An 18,965-nucleotide genomic window follows, 5' to 3' on the forward strand; every position below is an offset into this window, starting at 1 on the left:
CTGGATCAAAATACATATCAAAAAGTCGAGTCCCAAATTTTTAAATTATAAGACATTCATGATTTATACAAACACCTCATTTTCGCTTTAAATTCAATTCAAGTTTCCAGACTACTCAGATTTTACACGCCCCCACGCCCCCAACGTACGAGTTATGAAAAGAAATGAAAATCCAAATGGCAAAGTAATGTTGAGAAGAGGGGGCGCTAATTTGGGGCAAAAAATTTGATCCCAAACCCCCAAATTGAAAAATTAAAAATAGCGGAAAATTCCCATTCTCTTCTCCTCTTCCCCTAAAATCATCTTCCAAAACCCTCGCTCGTCAAACCTCTCTGCCGTTCTCTGTTTTTTGCTTTAAAACCGTTTTACTTTCAATCCGTTGTTCACATTCGATTCAATACATCTTCATAATCGACTATTAATCCACTCACGCAATACATTCTCCAATCATCATCATCTTCTTCTTTTCTTCTGTTCTTGTTGTGGCGGTTTCAATCCCGTTTTTGAGATGGTCTACGGTTCGCGAATCGAAGGGGGAAGCGGAACACAGAATTTATCGGCTGGAATTCGTAAAACGATTCAATCGATCAAAGAAATCGTTGGTAATCATTCGGATGCTGATATTTACGTAACCCTTAAAGAGACGAACATGGATCCTAATGAGACTGCTCAGAAATTGTTGAATCAAGGTTTGTTGTTTATAAGAAATTTGTTTCTTTAGTTTATTTGTCTTTCATTTCAGATTGAATTACGTAAGTAAGATGGTGTTTTTTAGTAGAAATGATTTCTTTTTAGGGTTTGATAAAGTTCTTTGAGTTAGTAATGTGTTTTAGTATCTTTGTTTTCACTAATTTTTCTTCAACTGACCCTCTATCCTTATCATTGCTCTTACCGGTAAGATTCTCAACCCTTGCCATGTTCATCCAGTAAGGTAAATGACTCGGTAAACACTTACTGGGTAAGCATTTAGTAGATGGCCATGTCCCCTTACTTATATTGTTTTTCACATGGTAATTGATGACTTCTGGTTCTCATGCTTCTGTGTTGAGATATTGGATGGAAAAGATAACCAGTTTTTGGCTATTTGTCTTTGTTTTTAGTAAACAATCGGTAGCAACGGGTGTGGATAAGGACATTGACAAAGCCAAGAAGGCGAGAACTTTATTTGGTTATTGTCAAGACATGTGTAATTTATGCGAAAGTGGCACATAGCATCCTCATGTCGCCTGCCCTTTTTCGCGGAGGAAATAGGATTTGAACCCATGATACAATCTTCTTGAATGTTGATTTAGGTATTAAGCAAACGAATGGCTTAAGCCACTCAGCTATACCTTTAAGTTGTTGGAGTCTTGCACTCTTGTTGACTAGAATTAGCTAAAAGTCCAGGGTGTTAAAAGGTCGAAGATAGAAATCAGCCTGAAATGCAGCCCATGCATTTGGTAAACTGAAAGGCTTGATGGTCTCTGTGGCTTATTTGCTCAGCGTTATAGGAGTGTTTTCATTACGGCTTAGTCAATAAGCCATTATGACAAAATGGCTACATAGAATAAGTCAGGACCCCTCACTTGTCCCCATTAAGCCACCTCAAACAAATTAATACCATAAATGCTCTAGAAATAATCCAACCCTCTCTCTTTCCCTTCTTCAAACTCATCGTTCTCCTGTCTCTTAGACGAACAAGTTTATCCGGAAAGACGACTTAACTCGTACAGGGCTTAATGGAAAAAAAGGTAAACAACCCCTTAATTTCATAGTGTCCATGATGTGTAACGAAACTATGAAAAATGTTTGTATAGTTATCTTCTTTGACCATTCTTATTTCATGATGCCTGCTCTTCAAGCTTAGTGAAAACCTTAGCCCCATAAAGTTCATCCAAGAGTTCCCTTGTTTGATTCCATGCAGTATGTGCACATTCTCCCATGTGCCATCCTTTCCTTAACCGACAAAACATGGGAATTATAATGGAGTGCATGATCTTTAAATAGAGGATCTCCTTAGAAAGGCTTTTAATCTCAAAATTTATGAAAAAATTGGACGTTCGAACATTTTTTGGCTGTTAGCCTGTTATCACTCCTTTGATGGATTGGACGTTCGTAACATGTCCTTGTGGTGTGGGTATTTGAAGGCTTCGTTTGTGCTTATCTATTAAGCTTTTGTATTCTCTTGGAATATTTACCCCCCCTGCACTATTGTCTAGTATGTGTTGTAGTCATGCAAAAATAGCACTTGGATAGTTCAATAGGCGAAGTACTTTCTAATACTTCTCTATGAGCTTTGACGCCAATCATTGTGAATTTGTGTCACCCAAGTAGCAATATATAGATCCAACAATCAGAAATGGTGTACAAATGGTGATCTCTTTTCAAAAGAAGAAGATGAGAGATAAGAAATGAGGAGAGAAGAATTTTGCTCCGTATATCATGATTCATGCATACGACCACTGTTCATGGCAAGACAATATTTAATACAAAGGCCACACATGATGGCTCTCTCTTTTATCTCTCTTTCTTTTAACCATCTTTAACAATTGATTACATTGAAATAATTACTTACATCAAGTAATATAGGACAACTCTGTTAACCTTTATTGAGCTCTACTTTGCAACAGAAGGGCATCATAGAAACCCTTAAGAGGAGTGACAAGAAATTGACACTGAATGTAAGGGGTTGGTAGCACATTATTGGTGGAGTTACATCTGACGTTGAAGATTTGAAGTACATGTATCGCCTTGAGTTTGCTTAATAATCCTTTCAGTCTGCTGTACAAATATGTTGGTTCTAAGCTGTGTTGTAGCATTGAACTTGTATAATACTAGCTTTCACCCCAATGTTGGAAAAGTCGAAAGGGGGGGGGGGGGGAGCTGAGGGTTGTTCTTTTGATTGTTCTTTATTCTTGTACTCCATGTTTTCAATGCTCATAAATCATAATGTCATGCCCACCCTAGGACCACCTCCAACTAAATAGGGACTACCCTCTTTCTAGCAGCTTCTAGATCTTATTTGGTGGCTTCTATCCATTATTTTGGCACTAGACCATGTTACGGGAGTTTACACACACATTAGAAGTCACCTGAACAACATATGTCATCTGACATCATAATCATTCTTATGAGATCAAAAAATGGACTTATGATGGTTCTATTATGTGTAAACATCTGCAATGTCTTTAGCCTTATCAGGTGTTCTATAATATTGATCACCCAGTTCATGAAATGCTATGTAATGTAAAAAATTTAAACTAATTCTAATAGAATGGAGTTTCAAAAATGCCACTTTATCTTTTGAACTTTCAATGTAGACCTTTTAATGCAGGGTTGGAATGGAAAGTAGTACCAAGGGTGGTTTTAGATGGTTGTTGGTCAATGTTTCAAATGGAGGGGATTGGTTAGAAGAATTTTGCATGAGTGGAGAATACGGAAGGAATTGGCCATAAATGCGAGTGCATATCTAGAACCCCACAGGGTTCACCTTTTTATGTTTGCTTTTACTTTCACCATTTTATAATTCTTTTTAGCTCACCTGATTGGTTTGGGATGAGAAACTTGTTGTATGTAGGGGGCTGGAATAAATAGCTGTGTCTATGCTTCAAAACACATGGGATATTGTAGCCATAGTTAGATAGGTTATTTGAAACAAAGATCAACAACTTAATGCAGCTAAGAGATTTCCACTTCTACAATATTTTCTACAATACGTTTGAATTAATCCAAAACTTTGATTTGATGATTGTCTTGTTTGGTGTTTATTTTTAAACTAGCTTTACTCTTGATTTCGTCAACTACTTATACTTTGTCTCATTTTACTTGTTTCTTTTGTTCTTATCAGATCCGTTTCATGAAGTTAAGAGGAAAAGAGACAAAAAGAAGGAGGTTTGTTATTATAACTCTTCATAATCATATTCGTACTTACTTTCTCTAATATAGGGCTTCAGAGGATACATAGTCCAATTATATGTGTTGAGGCTTTTATGTTTGTTGACAAGTCTGGAGTGCAATCTGCAATTTCTTAAAGCTATTTAATTGTATATTGGATGGAGAATTGTAATGTTTCATGTTTGGTTCAATTATTTCAGGTTACAACATTCGTGGGTTCTGTTCCTATAAAGCCAAGAAAGCCTACTGATCAGGTAGTTCAAGGGATGAAGCCCAACACATATTTAGATCGTAACCCTCGAAGGGCAGGCTTTGGCCGGAATAATGCACCTGGTAACGTAGTTTTATGTGTCTTCATATTTTTATACTCGAGTTGATCATATTATCTACTGTTAGATGTCCTATCCACCCACAATTGGAAATTTGAAACTAGAGAATTCTCTATCTATGTCAGTTCTATAAGATTTTAGCATCTATTTTTAAAAAAATTACATGTCGATTTTGATTTCATGCTTCCTATTGATCTCCTGTTGACGGTTAGAATTTTTACTAGATGCAGGAGTAACTAGAGAGTTTCGAGTTGTGAGAGACAACAGAATTAATCAAAATGGGCATAGAGAGATTAAATCACCTGCTAATAGCTCGGTGGTTGTGTCCACTAAAGAGCCGCCAATTTCAAACGTCTCTGACAAGAGGTAACCATGCGTTTTTGCCTTCTTATTCCCGGTAAGCAGTGTTGGACGTTAGATGAAATTTTAACCATCTTGTCTATTACATGGCTGTTTGCAGTTCAGCTGAAACCTCCAAAAATCTAAAATCACCGACTGGACATAATTCCACTCAGTCCGTGAGTCTGCCGATTGGTTCGCTCTCCAAACAAGTAAAGGGCGTTAGTCCAAGTGGTTCTGAGAGGAATGAGAGGTCAGGTGGCAAGAGACCTCTGGTCTCGAATGTTGCTCCACCTGTGCAAACAACAAAAACACATGATTCTCATCAATCTTCTGTAACATCACCCAATAGTTCGGTAGTAGGAGTCTATTCTTCTTCTTCAGACCCGGTTCATATACCATCTCTGGCATCCAGACCAGCTGCAAATGTTGGGGCCATCAAACGTGAAGTTGGGGCAGTTGGTGTTCGGCGTCACACATCTGAAAATTCTGCGAAGCTGTCATCGGTGCAGGGTGGTTCTGGATCGAACTCTCAATCGGGAAGAGATGGCCCCTCCAGAGAGCAATTTAGATCTTTTCCTGCTGTATCTAAGAGTGACCAACCATCTCAATCCAATTCATCTGAATCAGTGCCAACCATATCTGCTGGAAGGTCCTTCAATAATCAGTATAGTAGCAGACCACATCAACAAATCGTGACTCATCAAAAAGGTATGAACCATTCTAGTTCTCAGTACGTTTGAACACACACACACATGTATATATATAGAGACAGAGAGGGAGGTTCAGGGAAAAGCCCCCCAAAAAATGAAAAAGTGAGGAACACTCTGCTTACCATTCATTTGGATGGTATGCCCATGTGCATACAAGTAATTGAAGCCGTTTCTAGGTTTTTATGCATGTGCACATGTTATGCACATGTGCATACCATACAAATTGCTTACAAATTATTTGTATGCGCATGTGCATGCCGTCCAAATGAATGGTTACCACTTACCAGGGTGTTTCTCAGTTTTTCATTTTTTTTTTGCGGTTTTCCTTTGAACCTGACTGTATATATATGTGTTCAAGTGATCCCATTATGCGATCCTGCCCATCCCTTTAGTCTGCCACTTCTACTTTACATGTACGGTGTTTAAAAATGAAAAACAAAGAAACTGCTTGCTTCATTCTTGATCTACTTGTTTTCAATTCACGAGTCCTTCAAGTACTTGTAAATCAAGTAGATTCGCCATGTTTCCTCTTTTTGTATTTCATTGTGTATCTTATGGAGATGTGATATTGAGCTGAGCTATGTCTTAAAATGTAGCTCCCCAAGCAAACAAGGAGTGGAAACCAAAATCGAGTCAGAAACAAAGTGTTACTGACCTGGGGGTTATTGGAACACCTAAAAAATCCGTATCCTCTCCTGCCTACGAATCTAAGGACTTGGCTTCAGAAACAGTTCCATTACAAGATAACTTGACGCATGCAAGTACTCACGAGGATCAAAATGTGATCATCGCAGCACACATTCGAGTCTCTGAGATTGACCGTTCTCGCTTGACTTTTGGCAGCCTGGGAATTGAGGTGGAGTCTTCTCAGAATTCTGGATATCAAGAGGCCAGGCATGTCGAAGAACCACAAGTTGAACCTTTGACAAGGTTGGTTAATCATCATATTGATTTGTTCTTTTTGCATAATGGGTAAAAAGCGCAAGTAAAGTTTGTGGTTAATACCTGATTTTGATCTGTTTTTGTCTGTTACTAATTTTGGACTTGATTACAGTTCATCGGTCGGCTCTCCTGACTTGTCTAGTGATGAACCATCTGGTAGCAAACAAGTGGAGTTGGTAGATGAACGAGTCCAGAGTTCTGGTTCCATTTCTCCTGCATCTGGCACAACATCTGAACAACAAACGATCGATAGGCTAGAGTCTTCAAGTCCCCAAAACATGGAAAACTACAACGACATTGGGCTGGTTAGGCAAAGCAGCCCATCATACACTCCTTCAGATCCCCAACAGCAGCAGCAGCAGCAGCAGCAGCAGCAGCAGCAAGTCCCTTCTGAATTGCCAAGTTTCTCGGTTAGTGGAGTCTTTATATGCTATACCTTAATATTTTATCATCTTTTTTTACTCCATCCGTCGCAAATAAATGTCCACAATGAAAAAGGCACATAGTATTAGAAATATGTAATTATTACACTTTTTAATTAACTAAATGACAATTTAACTTAGGGGTGCTCACGGGTTGGGTTGATCGGTTTGAAGACATTTAGAAGACCCAACCCAATGTTTGCAGTTTGAAAAATCTCAACCCAACCCGAAACATACGGGTTGGTCGGTTGATACTTTGGTACATCACAATATTCTCCTAACCTAATATGTTGTTTTCTCTATTTATAATTTCTTTTTCATCATCAAACATTTGGTACAACATACTTGTACTTTTTAAATCTTTAGTATATCACATTCAACTGCTTTTCTCAATTTACATATATATGTTCACATTTACTGAACATATATACAAAAAAGTTATATAGAGATGGAGAATAGATTGAAAATATATGCATATGAAAAGGGTACATGATGGTTTAATTGTCTAATGTACATACTAATAGAAACTTAACAATCGTATTAAATCCAAGAAATAAAAGGATATCGGGTTCATTGGGTTGGGTTGGGTTAGGTTCAAATGACCGTAGCCCAATTCCAACCCAATACCTATGGTTTGAATTACAACTCAGTTAGAAATCGAGTTGCTTTGGGTTAGGTTACTTTGCGTTGGGTTGGGTTGGTCTTGTCTCGTTTTTTAGCACCCCTAATTTTACTCTTAATAATAGGGGGAGTAATGTATTTCTCCGTCTCATAATTAAGGGTAGAATTGGAAAGCATGCACTTACTTTTGAAAATGAACACTTATTTTAGGACAAACTAAAATAAATATGTGGACCCTTATCTTGGGATGGGGGGAGTAATTAATATCTGCTTTTAATAACTTGGAAGGCTCAAGTACCTGTCTTTTTTCGTGCTTTCTTCTTCAACATCCTGATTTGTCTTCGTCTTACAGCAGGCATATGATCCTCAGGCTGGATATGATCTATCATATTTCAGACCGGCTGCTGATGAATCCCTCAGGGGCCAAGTGCTACAAATCCCTCAAGAGGTCGAGTCCTAACAATTTTTAAACGGTTTACGTGCATGTTATCTAACTTCCGTTATTTCTAGCAAACGACTGATACGATGCATGGCGTGTTTTCTTGACAGGCTTTTAGTTCTCATGCCGCTAACACCATCCCTGCAACCACAATACCGATGGTACAACAACAGCAAGCTCCCGTGGCCCAAATGTATCCACAAGTTCACCTTTCTCATTTTGCTAATCTTATGCCGTACCGCCAGTTTCTATCTCCGGTCTATGTTCCACCAATGGTGATGCCGGGGTACTCTAACAATCCAACATACTCTCCTCACCCCTCTAGTGGTAGTAGTTACCTTTTGATGCCCGGGACTAACTCACCACATCTAAGTGCAAATGGATTGAAATACGGAATTCCACAGTATAAATCTCTTCAAGCTGGCAGTCCTACTGGTTTTGGGAACTTTACTAGTCCTACTGGATATGCGTTAAATACGCCTGGAGTTGTGGGAAGTGCATCAGGGTTAGATGATTCATCTCGGCTTAAGTACAAAGATGGGAATGTTTATGTTCCAAATCCTCAGGTAAATGGCGTAATTTCTTGTTTCTTCAGTATGGTGTGAAATTGATGGTTGATTTGAAACTATTATGCATTTTATCAGTCTAGGGAATGTTTTACTATCTGCAGAATGCCTCGTGTAAGAGATGCTTACCCTGTAAGAAGGGACGTTATTTACCAACACACTCTGACCCACAAATATGCCTACCCCTGATTCAGTCCGACCCTGTGTGGAAGGGGTTGCTTTCCGACTTGGTCAGTAATTCAGTCTGTGCTTACCCTACACTTGGCATACAACCATTTTCAGTCGAATACTTACCCAGACTGCACTCTTAGGGGATGTTTGGTTGATTTTCTCTTAAGTCATGTACGGATAAAGTTGTCTATGTGGATTAATCTGTCTGTATAGATTGTGAAGGTTTTTGTTTAGGAGAGTTTTTTCATAGATGGGAGGAGCGTGTTTTTTTATTAGGAGGGACAGGTTTGGAAAAAAAAACTTGACTTTCTGCATGAAGCTTCACTTTCTATATTATAAAGCCACTACCAAATGGTCATGTATAACTGTCCAGATAAGCTGTGAGTCTTATTAAGTTCATTAAGCTGCTAACACACGACTTTGAGTAGAAGATTTGGAACTATTTATGTGATTGCTTTAGAAGCAAACGGGGTCTTATTTTATTTGTTGATGTTACAGGCCGAGACATCGGAGCTTTGGATGAATCCGAGGGACATCCCAAGTCTACAATCAGCGTCGTACTACAACATGGCCGGTCAAACCCCTCATGGCGCGTATCTCCCTTCGCACACAGGTCATGCTTCGTTCAACGCAGCTGCGCAATCTTCCCATATGCAATTCCCTGGCTTATACCACCCTCCGCAACCTGCAGCAATAGCAAATCCACATCATATGGGTCCCACGATGGGTGGGAACGTTGGGGTTGGAGTGGCGGCAGGAGCTGCGGGACCCCAAGTCGGCGGGTATCAGCAGGCTCAATTGAGTCAACTGAGTTGGACAGGGAACTTTTGAAACGCTTATGATATGACTTGTTCTTGTATGGGGATTGAAATTAGTTATAGAAGCGTTTTTCATGTTTTGTTTATGAAAAAATGGACCTTACAGGCTTTTCCCCTATCAATGCATAATGCGTTCATCCTGTTGAAGCTTAGACATGGAGCCTTTTTTGAACCCTTTTCTTTTGTCAAATTGGAACATTAAAAACCTTTGTTTCTACTTTTTTATTGACGAAAAAACGTTTTTGAAGTGGGGGCACGACACCGAGATTGACTAGTTATACGTAGTCGGGCGTGCGGGGACAACAAGGTGTTTATATGAGAGACATGTGGGGGCCATGTACCTATATACTTGCTCGGTAAACACTTACCCGGTAAGAATCAAAAGTCTCACTTATCTTAAAGGGGTAAGATTCTAGGTCCATTAAAATGACATTCTATGCAACAATTTACCCGTAAGTGCTAACTGGGTAATGGTTGTCACCTTCACTTACAAGATAAGACTTTCGGTCCTTGCCATCGCTCATACCGGGTAAGACCCACGAGTATTGTCATGTTCATTCGGTATGGTAAGTGATCTAATAAATGGTTACGGGTAAGCGTTGGATAAATCCCCCCTTAGTGTAGTTTTTTAGATTTTTTTTAAATTAACCTGGATATCAAACCCGTTATAGACTTAAATGCAAATTTGATCGTTGTGGTTTACATAAATTAACGAGTAATGTCCCTAATAAGAATTATTAACAAGGGACGTCCCTATAATTTCATTTTTATAACATATATAGTCCCTCCTACTAACTCCTTCAGTCAACTTTCTGCTAACGAGGTGTAGTTTTGTCAATTTACCTTCTCTCCCTTAATTTAAGGACATCCCTTGATAATATTTTTTCTCAGAAGCCTTACATGTTAATTTATGTAAACCATAAGGACCAAAATTGTATTTAACTGTAAAAAATACAATACACAATACACACATAAGGTTGGTTTAATAATGATTACAAAATTAACTTCTGTTATAAAAAAATAGTTTTCAGCTTTAATATCATTTAATGCCATTAATTTTGACTTCAGACCACATAAATAACTTTTTATTTTTCTTTTAAAGTTTAGGATAAATTACAAAAAAAAAAAAATAACGTATCTTAACTTAATTCATATTTTTGGTAACGTAGTTTCAAAACTTTTATTTTGATATTTATGATGTAAAATTTTAAACATTTAAGTACCTGAGTAACCGGTTGAAGCATTAACCGGTTACATATGCTGATGTGAGGAATGATTTGGTATCCAATTCAGTATTATTTGTTGACATAAATAACTTTAATCTAACCGGTTAATGCTTCAATATGTTTAATCGGTTAATGTTTCAACCACATATTCAAATACTTAAATGTTTAAAACTTTACATCTTAAATACCAAATTAAAAATTTTAAAAATACATTATTCAAAATAAAAATCAAATTAAATTACGTTTTACTTTTTTCATACCATTTATCGTACGTTTTAGGTTTAAGATCATATATTGACAATGAATAGAGGGAAGAGAGGAGAAGGGAATATCCAGGTGGCGGTCTCGGGAGCACCCATTCTGACTTATTGTTTTTGGTCCACGCCAAAAGCTGCAAATTTGTGTACTGATTTCTTTATGATTTCCTAATTTTTCTAGGTTCAAAATAAATACTACAATTTATGTGAAGTTGTTATTAAGTAGAGTTTTGAATGACAATTAGTATGCACGATGGTTGGTCTAAGATTTATAGATGCAATTTTTAATAGATTTTGTATAATTGTTTTAAAATAAAAAAAATTAAAAGTTAGAAATTTCTAAAAGAATTAGTAGAAGTCATGTACTGAAATGTAAAAAGTATAAGTCTTAACGTTAATCTATGTCAATAGTAAGAGGTTGTTTGGTAGTTACTGAATGATTAAGATGTTCTTATGATACAATATAAAATGAAATATAACTATTTGATAATTATTCGTAATGAAATTAGTGTGTTGAATGGTTAAGGGAGAGCCACGATACAAAATTATTTAGAGACAAACTTTTTTTTGTCAAACAATATTCACCTCTTAGCTATTCAGATATTGCTTTTTAGTGAAACTATTAATAAGTTAACAAATAACCTCTAAATTAGTAGATAGGGTTCTTAACAATATATAGGGGTGTGCACTTAGTTTATACTCAAATCCGTTTGTAATTTCATGTACTATTCATGTATGTCAATAGTTTATTTTGGAGATCTCAATACTAATTATACTATTAAAATATTATATATTTTATAATTTTATTATACTTATAAATTAATAATAATTCAATTTCATTCGTGGAAGGTAATAAAAAAATCATTTACCTTTTAGAGAATTCTCTATACTTGGAGTTTTCTTTTGTTTTCTCTATTTTTATGATTAATATAGAGAATTCATTAAAACAAAACCTTCAATTTATGTATTTGAATAATTTATTAAAGATGCGTTTTAAGGGTTGTTTGTTTACCTCTTAATATTTCTATTAACAAAGTCTCTGAATATTTAAGAGGTGAATCTTGTTTGACAAAAAAAAACGAGTGCCTCTTAATGGCTTTAAAAAACCTTTGAATGATTTTATATCATGAGCCTCCATTAACCATTCAACGCCCTAATTTAATTGTAAACAATTACCAAAAAAATTATATTTCATTTCGTACTATATCATTAAAACATTTTAATCATTTTAACCACTTTAATCATTCTGCACCAAACCATTCAACAATTGTCAAATTTTTTCACCAACGAATTGGATTTTATCATTATTTTATATATAAAAACTAAAAACTATAAGAAGATGATAATAATAAAATGATTAATAATATATATTAACATTGAAATCTTTACGCTAAAAAATTTGTTAGAAGTTGATTTTTAAGAAAAAGTTAATAAAAATAGTCATTTTCAACAGGTGGATTCAATCCTTTAACCGTTTTTTTTTACATTTCAAAAATATCTTTATTTTTGCAAGCGAAACTTCCTCAGTTTGAGGAGTCAAAATGTAAAAAAATAGTTTATGAACACGGTCTGTAAGTGCAGAAACCAAATCTGTAAATTAGATAACTCTACAAATGTTGATCTTTATTACGAATGTGGTCCTTAATTTACCTTTTTGACCATGGGGTAAATTCCATAAAAAACTAACATACTTTAACTTGATTTTTATTTTATATAACATATTTTCAAAATGTTCGTTTTAATACCTAAAATATAAAAAAATTAAACATTTAAGTATCCGAGTAACCTGTTGAAGTATTAACCGGTTACCTTGTTGATGTGACGAGTGATGAGATGAAATTAGGTTGAATAACAAGTAATATTTAGTTGAATATCACATCAATCGGTTACCCGGATATTTAAATATTTAAACTTTACATCTTAGATATCAAAATATAATTTTTAAAAATGCATCATACAAAATAAAAATCAAATTAAAATACGTTATTAAATTTGTCATTTAAAGAGAGCAATAGTAAAAAGTAAATTTAAAGTTTGGAAAATACTGTTTTAATTAATGTCCTTTTTCAATATACAGAATGGAGAAGAGGTTATAATGCACTAATATGGGGGTTACCTCTTTCACTTCACCCGCTCTGTACACATCACCGAATCCCCTGTTTTCCACTTGACTTAATAAAGTGTCTCATCAGCCACTTCCACACTCTCCCTCTAAATCCATTCAAAGCTTTTGTCATTCTGTTCATCCCACCATCTCCATTTTCACTCACGGCAACAACCCACCAATCTCCATCAAAATCGAATTCTGTTGCAAGTTTGATTCACACCCACTCTTTTCTGCTTCATGTTTGCTGAAAACTGTGCTTAATTCACTGCTACAGACCAACAATGGAAGCTGTCGACAAACATCGATACAGAGGCCAGAGAGATAATCCATCTTTCTCATCGTCTTTGCTTGACGTGATCTACCGCTCAATCGATGAAAGAGATGAGGATTCGGTGGTTTATAGAAGAACCATGAAGAAAAGACAGAGCATCGATGGTTGTTTCCAAGTTGATAAGCAAAAAAATAATGGAAGTATCGGACGAAGCGGCGGAACGAAGTTTACCGGAGAAGTGGTGGTTCGCCGGAAATCAGCTGCCGGTGTCGAAAGTTGTTCCCAGCGAAGTGAAGGCGATTCCTTCTTCTTCAACTCAAACATTGGTTCTTCATGTTCTACCTATGGCGTAGGTTTTCCGTCGTCGGAGGTTGAAACGATATACGGATTTCCGTCGAGGCCTAGACCGATCCGTACCAGCTTCATTGAAGACGATAACTGCAACACACGAGAGAAACAGGTTCAAACGCATCCATCCGACGATTTGCAAACGAAAGGCAAGTTCGTAAAGACGAAATCACGAGCTATGAAGATCTACGGTTACCTGAAGAAAGGAAAACAACCGATTTCGCCGGGAGGTCGATTAGCGACGTTTTTTATTTCACTTTTCACCACCGGAAACGGAAAGAAATCGACGATGTCATCCTCCTGTACTGGAATTCACGACGAGGCGATAATTCATTCAAACAGGAAATCAAAATCAGCCAATGTTTCAACGTCATCATCAACAACTTCATTTTCACGATCGTGTTTGAGCAGAACTCCTCCGTCGTCGACAGGAAAGTTAACCACCGGCATGAAAAGGTCCGTTAGGTTTTATCCAGGGAACGTTATAGTCGACGAATATTGTCAGCCTCGTGGACGCAAATCGCTACAGGGAAACCGATCCGACTCACCTGCTGTAAAATTCGCCAAGGAATCATTCAACGAAGAGCTTAAAAAGCATTTAACAGAGAAAAACCGCCAAATCGAACAAACTACCATGAATTTGTTGAAGAATTATCAGAAGAAAGTTGAATATGTGTTTGATTCAATTAAAATCAATTCAAAAAACGACGAAGATTACAATGACGATGAAGCTGCGAGCTACGCAAGCTCAGATCTGTTTGAACTGGATCATCTTTCTGCCATCGGAAAAGATCTGTGTATGGAAGAGTTGCCATTGTATGAAACAACTAGCATTGATGCCAATCGAGCCATTGCTAATGGTTTCCTTGAATGATGATCGTCGGCCGTAAAGCAAAAATGGAGGTTCAAAACTCCAGTCAATTTCATTTTTTACCATCTACTATTTTTTAGGTGACGTTGTATCCATTTATTTTACTTTAGAATCAGATCGGATTATACATTAAGAATATAAAAAATATAAATTACATTAAAAAAAAATATATACTTTAACTTAATTCATATTTTGGATAACGTACTTTTAAACGTCCATTTTGATATTTAAGATTTAAAGTTTTAAACATTTAGGTATTCGGATAACCGGTTGAAGCATTAATCGCTTATCATGCTGATGTGACGAGTGGTGTGGTATCCAACTCAATATTATTTGTTATTCAATCCAATTTCATCTCATCACTTGCCACATCGGGCAACCGGTTAATACTTCAACCGATTATCCGAGTACCTAAATGTTTAACACTTTATATTTTAAGTACCAAAATGAAAGTTTTAAAAGTATGTTACCCATAATAATAATAATCAAGTTAAAGTATGTTATTTTTTCATGCAATTTGTTCTATAAGAAATGAATCTTCGTCTTGATATTTGAGAGAAAAAAAATTAATAGATAGAAGTGCATTTAACAATATGTAGGAGTTTATTTAGCCTATCCCTATTTCTTTTTTTCTATCACTTACTAACAAGTGTTCTTTTTCGATCAAACAAACTTTAGGTCTTTTTTACTCGATAATAATTGATAAAAGGTAAATTGATCAAAATAGCCCATTGACATACTGTAGTTCACTTTTTAGTCGTATTTAATCGTGAGTGCTGAAATGTCATTATATCCACAAATGGTACGTTCCGTACGTTGTGGAATATACCTTTTAGTAACAATAAAAACTTGAAAAACACCCTTTTGCAAGTGCCACTTTTGGAGCTCACGTCAGATCTCTTACCCATGTGAAACATTTCCGCAAGTTCTGAAAGTGGTACTTGCTGAAAAGTGGTGCGTGTTTGAGATAGTAATATGAAAGAGTAGGTTCTTTCAAGTTGCGAAAATATTACTTTCGTAACCACAAGGGTGGTGCCTGATTGGTTTGAGCTTGGCTCCAAAGATCAAAAGTACCAAGAGGTCTCAGGTTCATATCCAAGGAGGAATAAAAATCTTCTTGTGGCCACGGAGGTTCAAATGCGATAACTCCGGCTATCTGCAAAGCAGGTGGCCGCCCTGAGATTAGTCGGCTTACATAGTGGGTTGGATATCCAGGTTAATAAAAAAAATATCACTTCCGAAAAGCAGTGATATTTTGATACATTGATACATGGAGAACGTACGGTTAAAAGTGAATTTGATATGTCGGGTAGTTAGTTTGGTCAAGTTTCGTTAATATATTTGGTTTGTCTTAGTTTCGTTATTGGATTATTTAGTTGGTTTTTTGTTAACAGTTGTATAGATAAATCTTTCTGTATCGATTATTTTGTTTATATAAATTAGGAATGTTTTTGTTTGGGGAAAGAAACATGTTTTTTAATTACAAGAGACAAGTTTGTAAAAAAGAACTTCACTTACTGCATAAAATCTCACTTAGAATTTTACTGAATAAGTCACTTTTAACTTATTAAGTCACTGTCGAACACTCATTATGACTGACTGAATAAACTATTAATTTAAATCTTTACTAAAATCTTTAATGGGATTATAATAATATAAATAAGGCGGTGAAAATAGTTATATATATATATATATTTGAGATCATGTGAGACTAAAAGTTTTTTCTGAGACCCGTAAGAACAATTATCAACCCTTCGAATAGATTTACAATATGGACATTTATAATCACAAAATTGTCACCGTGCAACTTTAGACCAGTAGATCATTAGCTTATAAAGTTGATCAATGAACATAAATTGGTCTTATGGATCTCATGAAAAATATTTGGTCTCACGTGAATCCAACCCTATATGTGTGTATATGTATATATATATATATATATATACATGTGAAAGAGCATGTGGAAAGGTTTGAATAAAAAAGTAAAGAAGAGTAAAAAGTGGTTGGTAGGTGTTGAAAAGTGTGGGACATAACGATAAATCCGGTGGATATTTGCTTCTAGTATCAATTTTCATCATTGTTCCTTCTAATTTTAATTATTGGATCATTTTATTTAAATTAATTATTTTTTTTTATAAATCCCATTAATTACGTATAAAATATATTTTTTTCCCTTCTAAAGACACCAAACTTTTGTTTAAAAAAACATATCCAACAGTTATAAACATGTAAGACTAATTTTAGATTTAGAAAAACCCATATCACTAATCACGCCAGCAAATAATACTGAGTTGGATACCATATCATTCGCCATAATAGCATGATATCCGGTTAATGTTTCAACCGGTTACCCATATACTTAAATAGTCAAAACTTTACATCTTAGGTACCAAAATGAAAGTTTTAAAAATACGTTATCCAAAAGAGAAATCAAATTAAAATACGTTATTTTTTCATACAAGTTACCCATATTTAAATCTTATAAACCCTTTTAAAATAAATAAAATTATCACACATTTATTTGTAAGGGAAAATTGCACCAAATGGAACCAACTTTCACCTGATTCTTATTTTGGAGAACCAACTTTCAAAATCGTCATTTTGGGGAACCAACTTTCACTTGATTTTTATTTTGGGGAACCAACTTAGACCTGATTCCTATTTTGGGAAACCAACTTTCAAAATCGTCATTTTGGGGAACCAACTTGGACCTGATTCCTATTTTGGGAAACCAACTTTCAAAATCGTCATTTTGGGGAACCAACTTGGACCTGATTCCTATTTTGGGGAACCAACTTTCAAAATCGTCATTTTGGGGAACCAACTTGCATCTGATTCCTATTTTGGGAAACCAACTTGCAAAATAATTATAGAAAAATAACTAAAATTCATTTCTTTTCAAAAATTAATGCATTAAAATCTATTTTTCATTTCAAATCTTGTTTTTTTAAATTCAGATATCAAATTGAAGATTTTTCGAAAAAAATCCAAATTACCACGATAAAAATTGTTTTTTACTAATGCAATAAAAAATCAATTTAATAGAAAAAAATTAATTGATGCAATAAAAAATAAATATTAAATATCACATTCAAGATTTTTATGTCTATCCAATCTGTGTCAATATTAAAGTTTAAATCAAATTTGGCAAATCTAACTAAAAGTTTGATAGAGACCCTTAAATTATCTGTTACCTGTTCAACAGATCAATCAGACCCATAAATAAACAAAAAGTTCGATAGAGACCCCTAAATGACGATTTTAAAAGTTGGTTCCCCAAAATAGGAATCAAGTGAAAGTTGGTTCCATTTTGGTGTAATTTTCCCATTTTTCTATAATTATTTTGCAAGTTGGTTCTCCAAAATAGGAATTAGGTGCAAGTTGGTTCCTCAAAATGACGATTTTGAAAGGTGGTTCCCCAAAATAGGAATCAGGTGAAAGTTGGTTCCCCAAAATGACGATTTTGAAAGTTCGTTCCCCAAAATATGAATCATGTGAAAGTTGGTTCCATTTTGGTGCAATTTTCCCTATTTGTAAGTACAATGATTTATTTTAGAATTAAATAATTGCGTAATTGAAGTTAATTAATGTAATGATGAAATCAATAATTCTAAACATCAAAGTTTAGAAAAGTGAAATAGTTTGGTTAAAGTAAAGAACCCTAATGCAATGATGGAGGAAGCCCCTAACCCAGAATTATAGGCAAATGAGAAGAGCATCTATTTAGTCTAAAGATTCCTACACTATTCATTCATATATTTTTTTGGTAAATTAGTAACGTATTTTAACTTGATTTTTATTTTTGGTAATGTATTTTCAGAACTTTTATTTTGGTATCTAAGATGTAAAGTTTTAAACATTTAAGTACATGAGTAAGCGACTGAAGTATTAACCGGTTACTATGCTGATGTGATATCCAACTCAGTATTATTTGTTATTTAACCCAATTTCATCCCATCACTTGTCACATCAGCATGGTAACCGGTTAATGCTTCCACCAGTTACCCAAATACTTAAATGTTTAAAATTTTACATCTTAGATAACAAAATGGAAGTTCTGAAGGTACGTTACCGAAACTTGAAAATGACAAATGTCTCGTCTAGCATTACGTTGATTTGTGTATTGATGAAACTGTGAAACCATTTCGTTCATGAAATGTAGTAGTAATTTGTCTTATTATTATTCAAAAAATTTCATTATGTTAAATTGATTATAGTGTGTTTTATTTTTATTGTTGATCCATTTTAATGATGAATGTTATTTTTTTTTATAAATTTGAACATAAAATTAATATATTATTTTACAAATGATTTTGTTTCATTAATATTATCATTACCAAAGTTACCATTTTGCCTTTTTTGGGATTATAAAAATACTTTTTTATTTTTTTTAATTTCCTAATATAACCTAAATTAATCTTGACCATTGATCAAGAAATTTGATAGATGAGATTGATTTACATGGTTTACACAAATGAGAGCAGTTTTCATTTGATCGTTCCTCTATATATATATATACACATATATATAGTTGGTATACCTCTTAATTCTTACAAAACAATCTTAACCGTACATTTACTTTAATTAATATTCGTTTATATAATTATTTGAATTATTTCATAATCTAAATCGTTAATTTTAATGAATAAAAA

The 18,965-nt window shown here is 34.8% G+C and overlaps 2 protein-coding genes across 6 annotated transcripts; both read left to right on the top strand.

The window, feature by feature from the left end:
* The first annotated feature begins 241 nt into the window (after positions 1-241).
* LOC112510302 (AF4/FMR2 family member 4) lies at positions 242-9,383 on the top strand. 5 transcript variants are annotated; one of them, XM_025115661.1, is made up of 10 exons: positions 242-689; positions 3,827-3,870; positions 4,074-4,206; positions 4,427-4,568; positions 4,663-5,252; positions 5,851-6,184; positions 6,309-6,606; positions 7,592-7,687; positions 7,789-8,244; positions 8,914-9,383. In XM_025115661.1, exons 1-10 carry the CDS (start codon positions 509-511, stop codon positions 9,244-9,246), a joined length of 2,607 nt encoding a protein of 868 aa, XP_024971429.1. In that variant the 5' UTR covers positions 242-508; the 3' UTR covers positions 9,247-9,383. The 5 variants fall into 5 exon arrangements, with proteins under 5 accessions (XP_024971429.1, XP_024971431.1, XP_024971433.1 ...); XM_025115663.1 differs by having other exon boundaries at positions 7,595-7,687; XM_025115665.1 differs by having other exon boundaries at positions 6,049-6,184.
* Positions 9,384-13,104: 3,721 nt separating this feature from the next.
* Positions 13,105-14,410, top strand: LOC112509248 (protein BIG GRAIN 1-like B). The gene has a single exon (XM_025114103.1). It carries the CDS (start codon positions 13,105-13,107, stop codon positions 14,314-14,316), a length of 1,212 nt encoding a protein of 403 aa, XP_024969871.1. The 3' UTR covers positions 14,317-14,410.
* The last annotated feature ends 4,555 nt before the right edge of the window (positions 14,411-18,965 follow it).

Source organism: Cynara cardunculus, assembly GCF_001531365.2.
Source record: "Cynara cardunculus var. scolymus isolate 2C chromosome LG 3, CcrdV1, whole genome shotgun sequence".
Lineage (NCBI taxonomy): Eukaryota > Viridiplantae > Streptophyta > Magnoliopsida > Asterales > Asteraceae > Cynara > Cynara cardunculus.

Coding starts and splice junctions, on each gene's coding strand:
- LOC112510302 (XM_025115661.1), top strand. CDS start 509: ATGGTCTACGGTTCGCGAATCGAAGGGGGAAGCGGAACACAGAATTTA. Junction 3,871..4,073: donor AAAGAGACAAAAAGAAGGAG/GTTTGTTATTAT, acceptor CAATTATTTCAG/GTTACAACATTCGTGGGTTC. Junction 4,207..4,426: donor TGGCCGGAATAATGCACCTG/GTAACGTAGTTT, acceptor AATTTTTACTAG/ATGCAGGAGTAACTAGAGAG.
- LOC112509248 (XM_025114103.1), top strand. CDS start 13,105: ATGGAAGCTGTCGACAAACATCGATACAGAGGCCAGAGAGATAATCCA.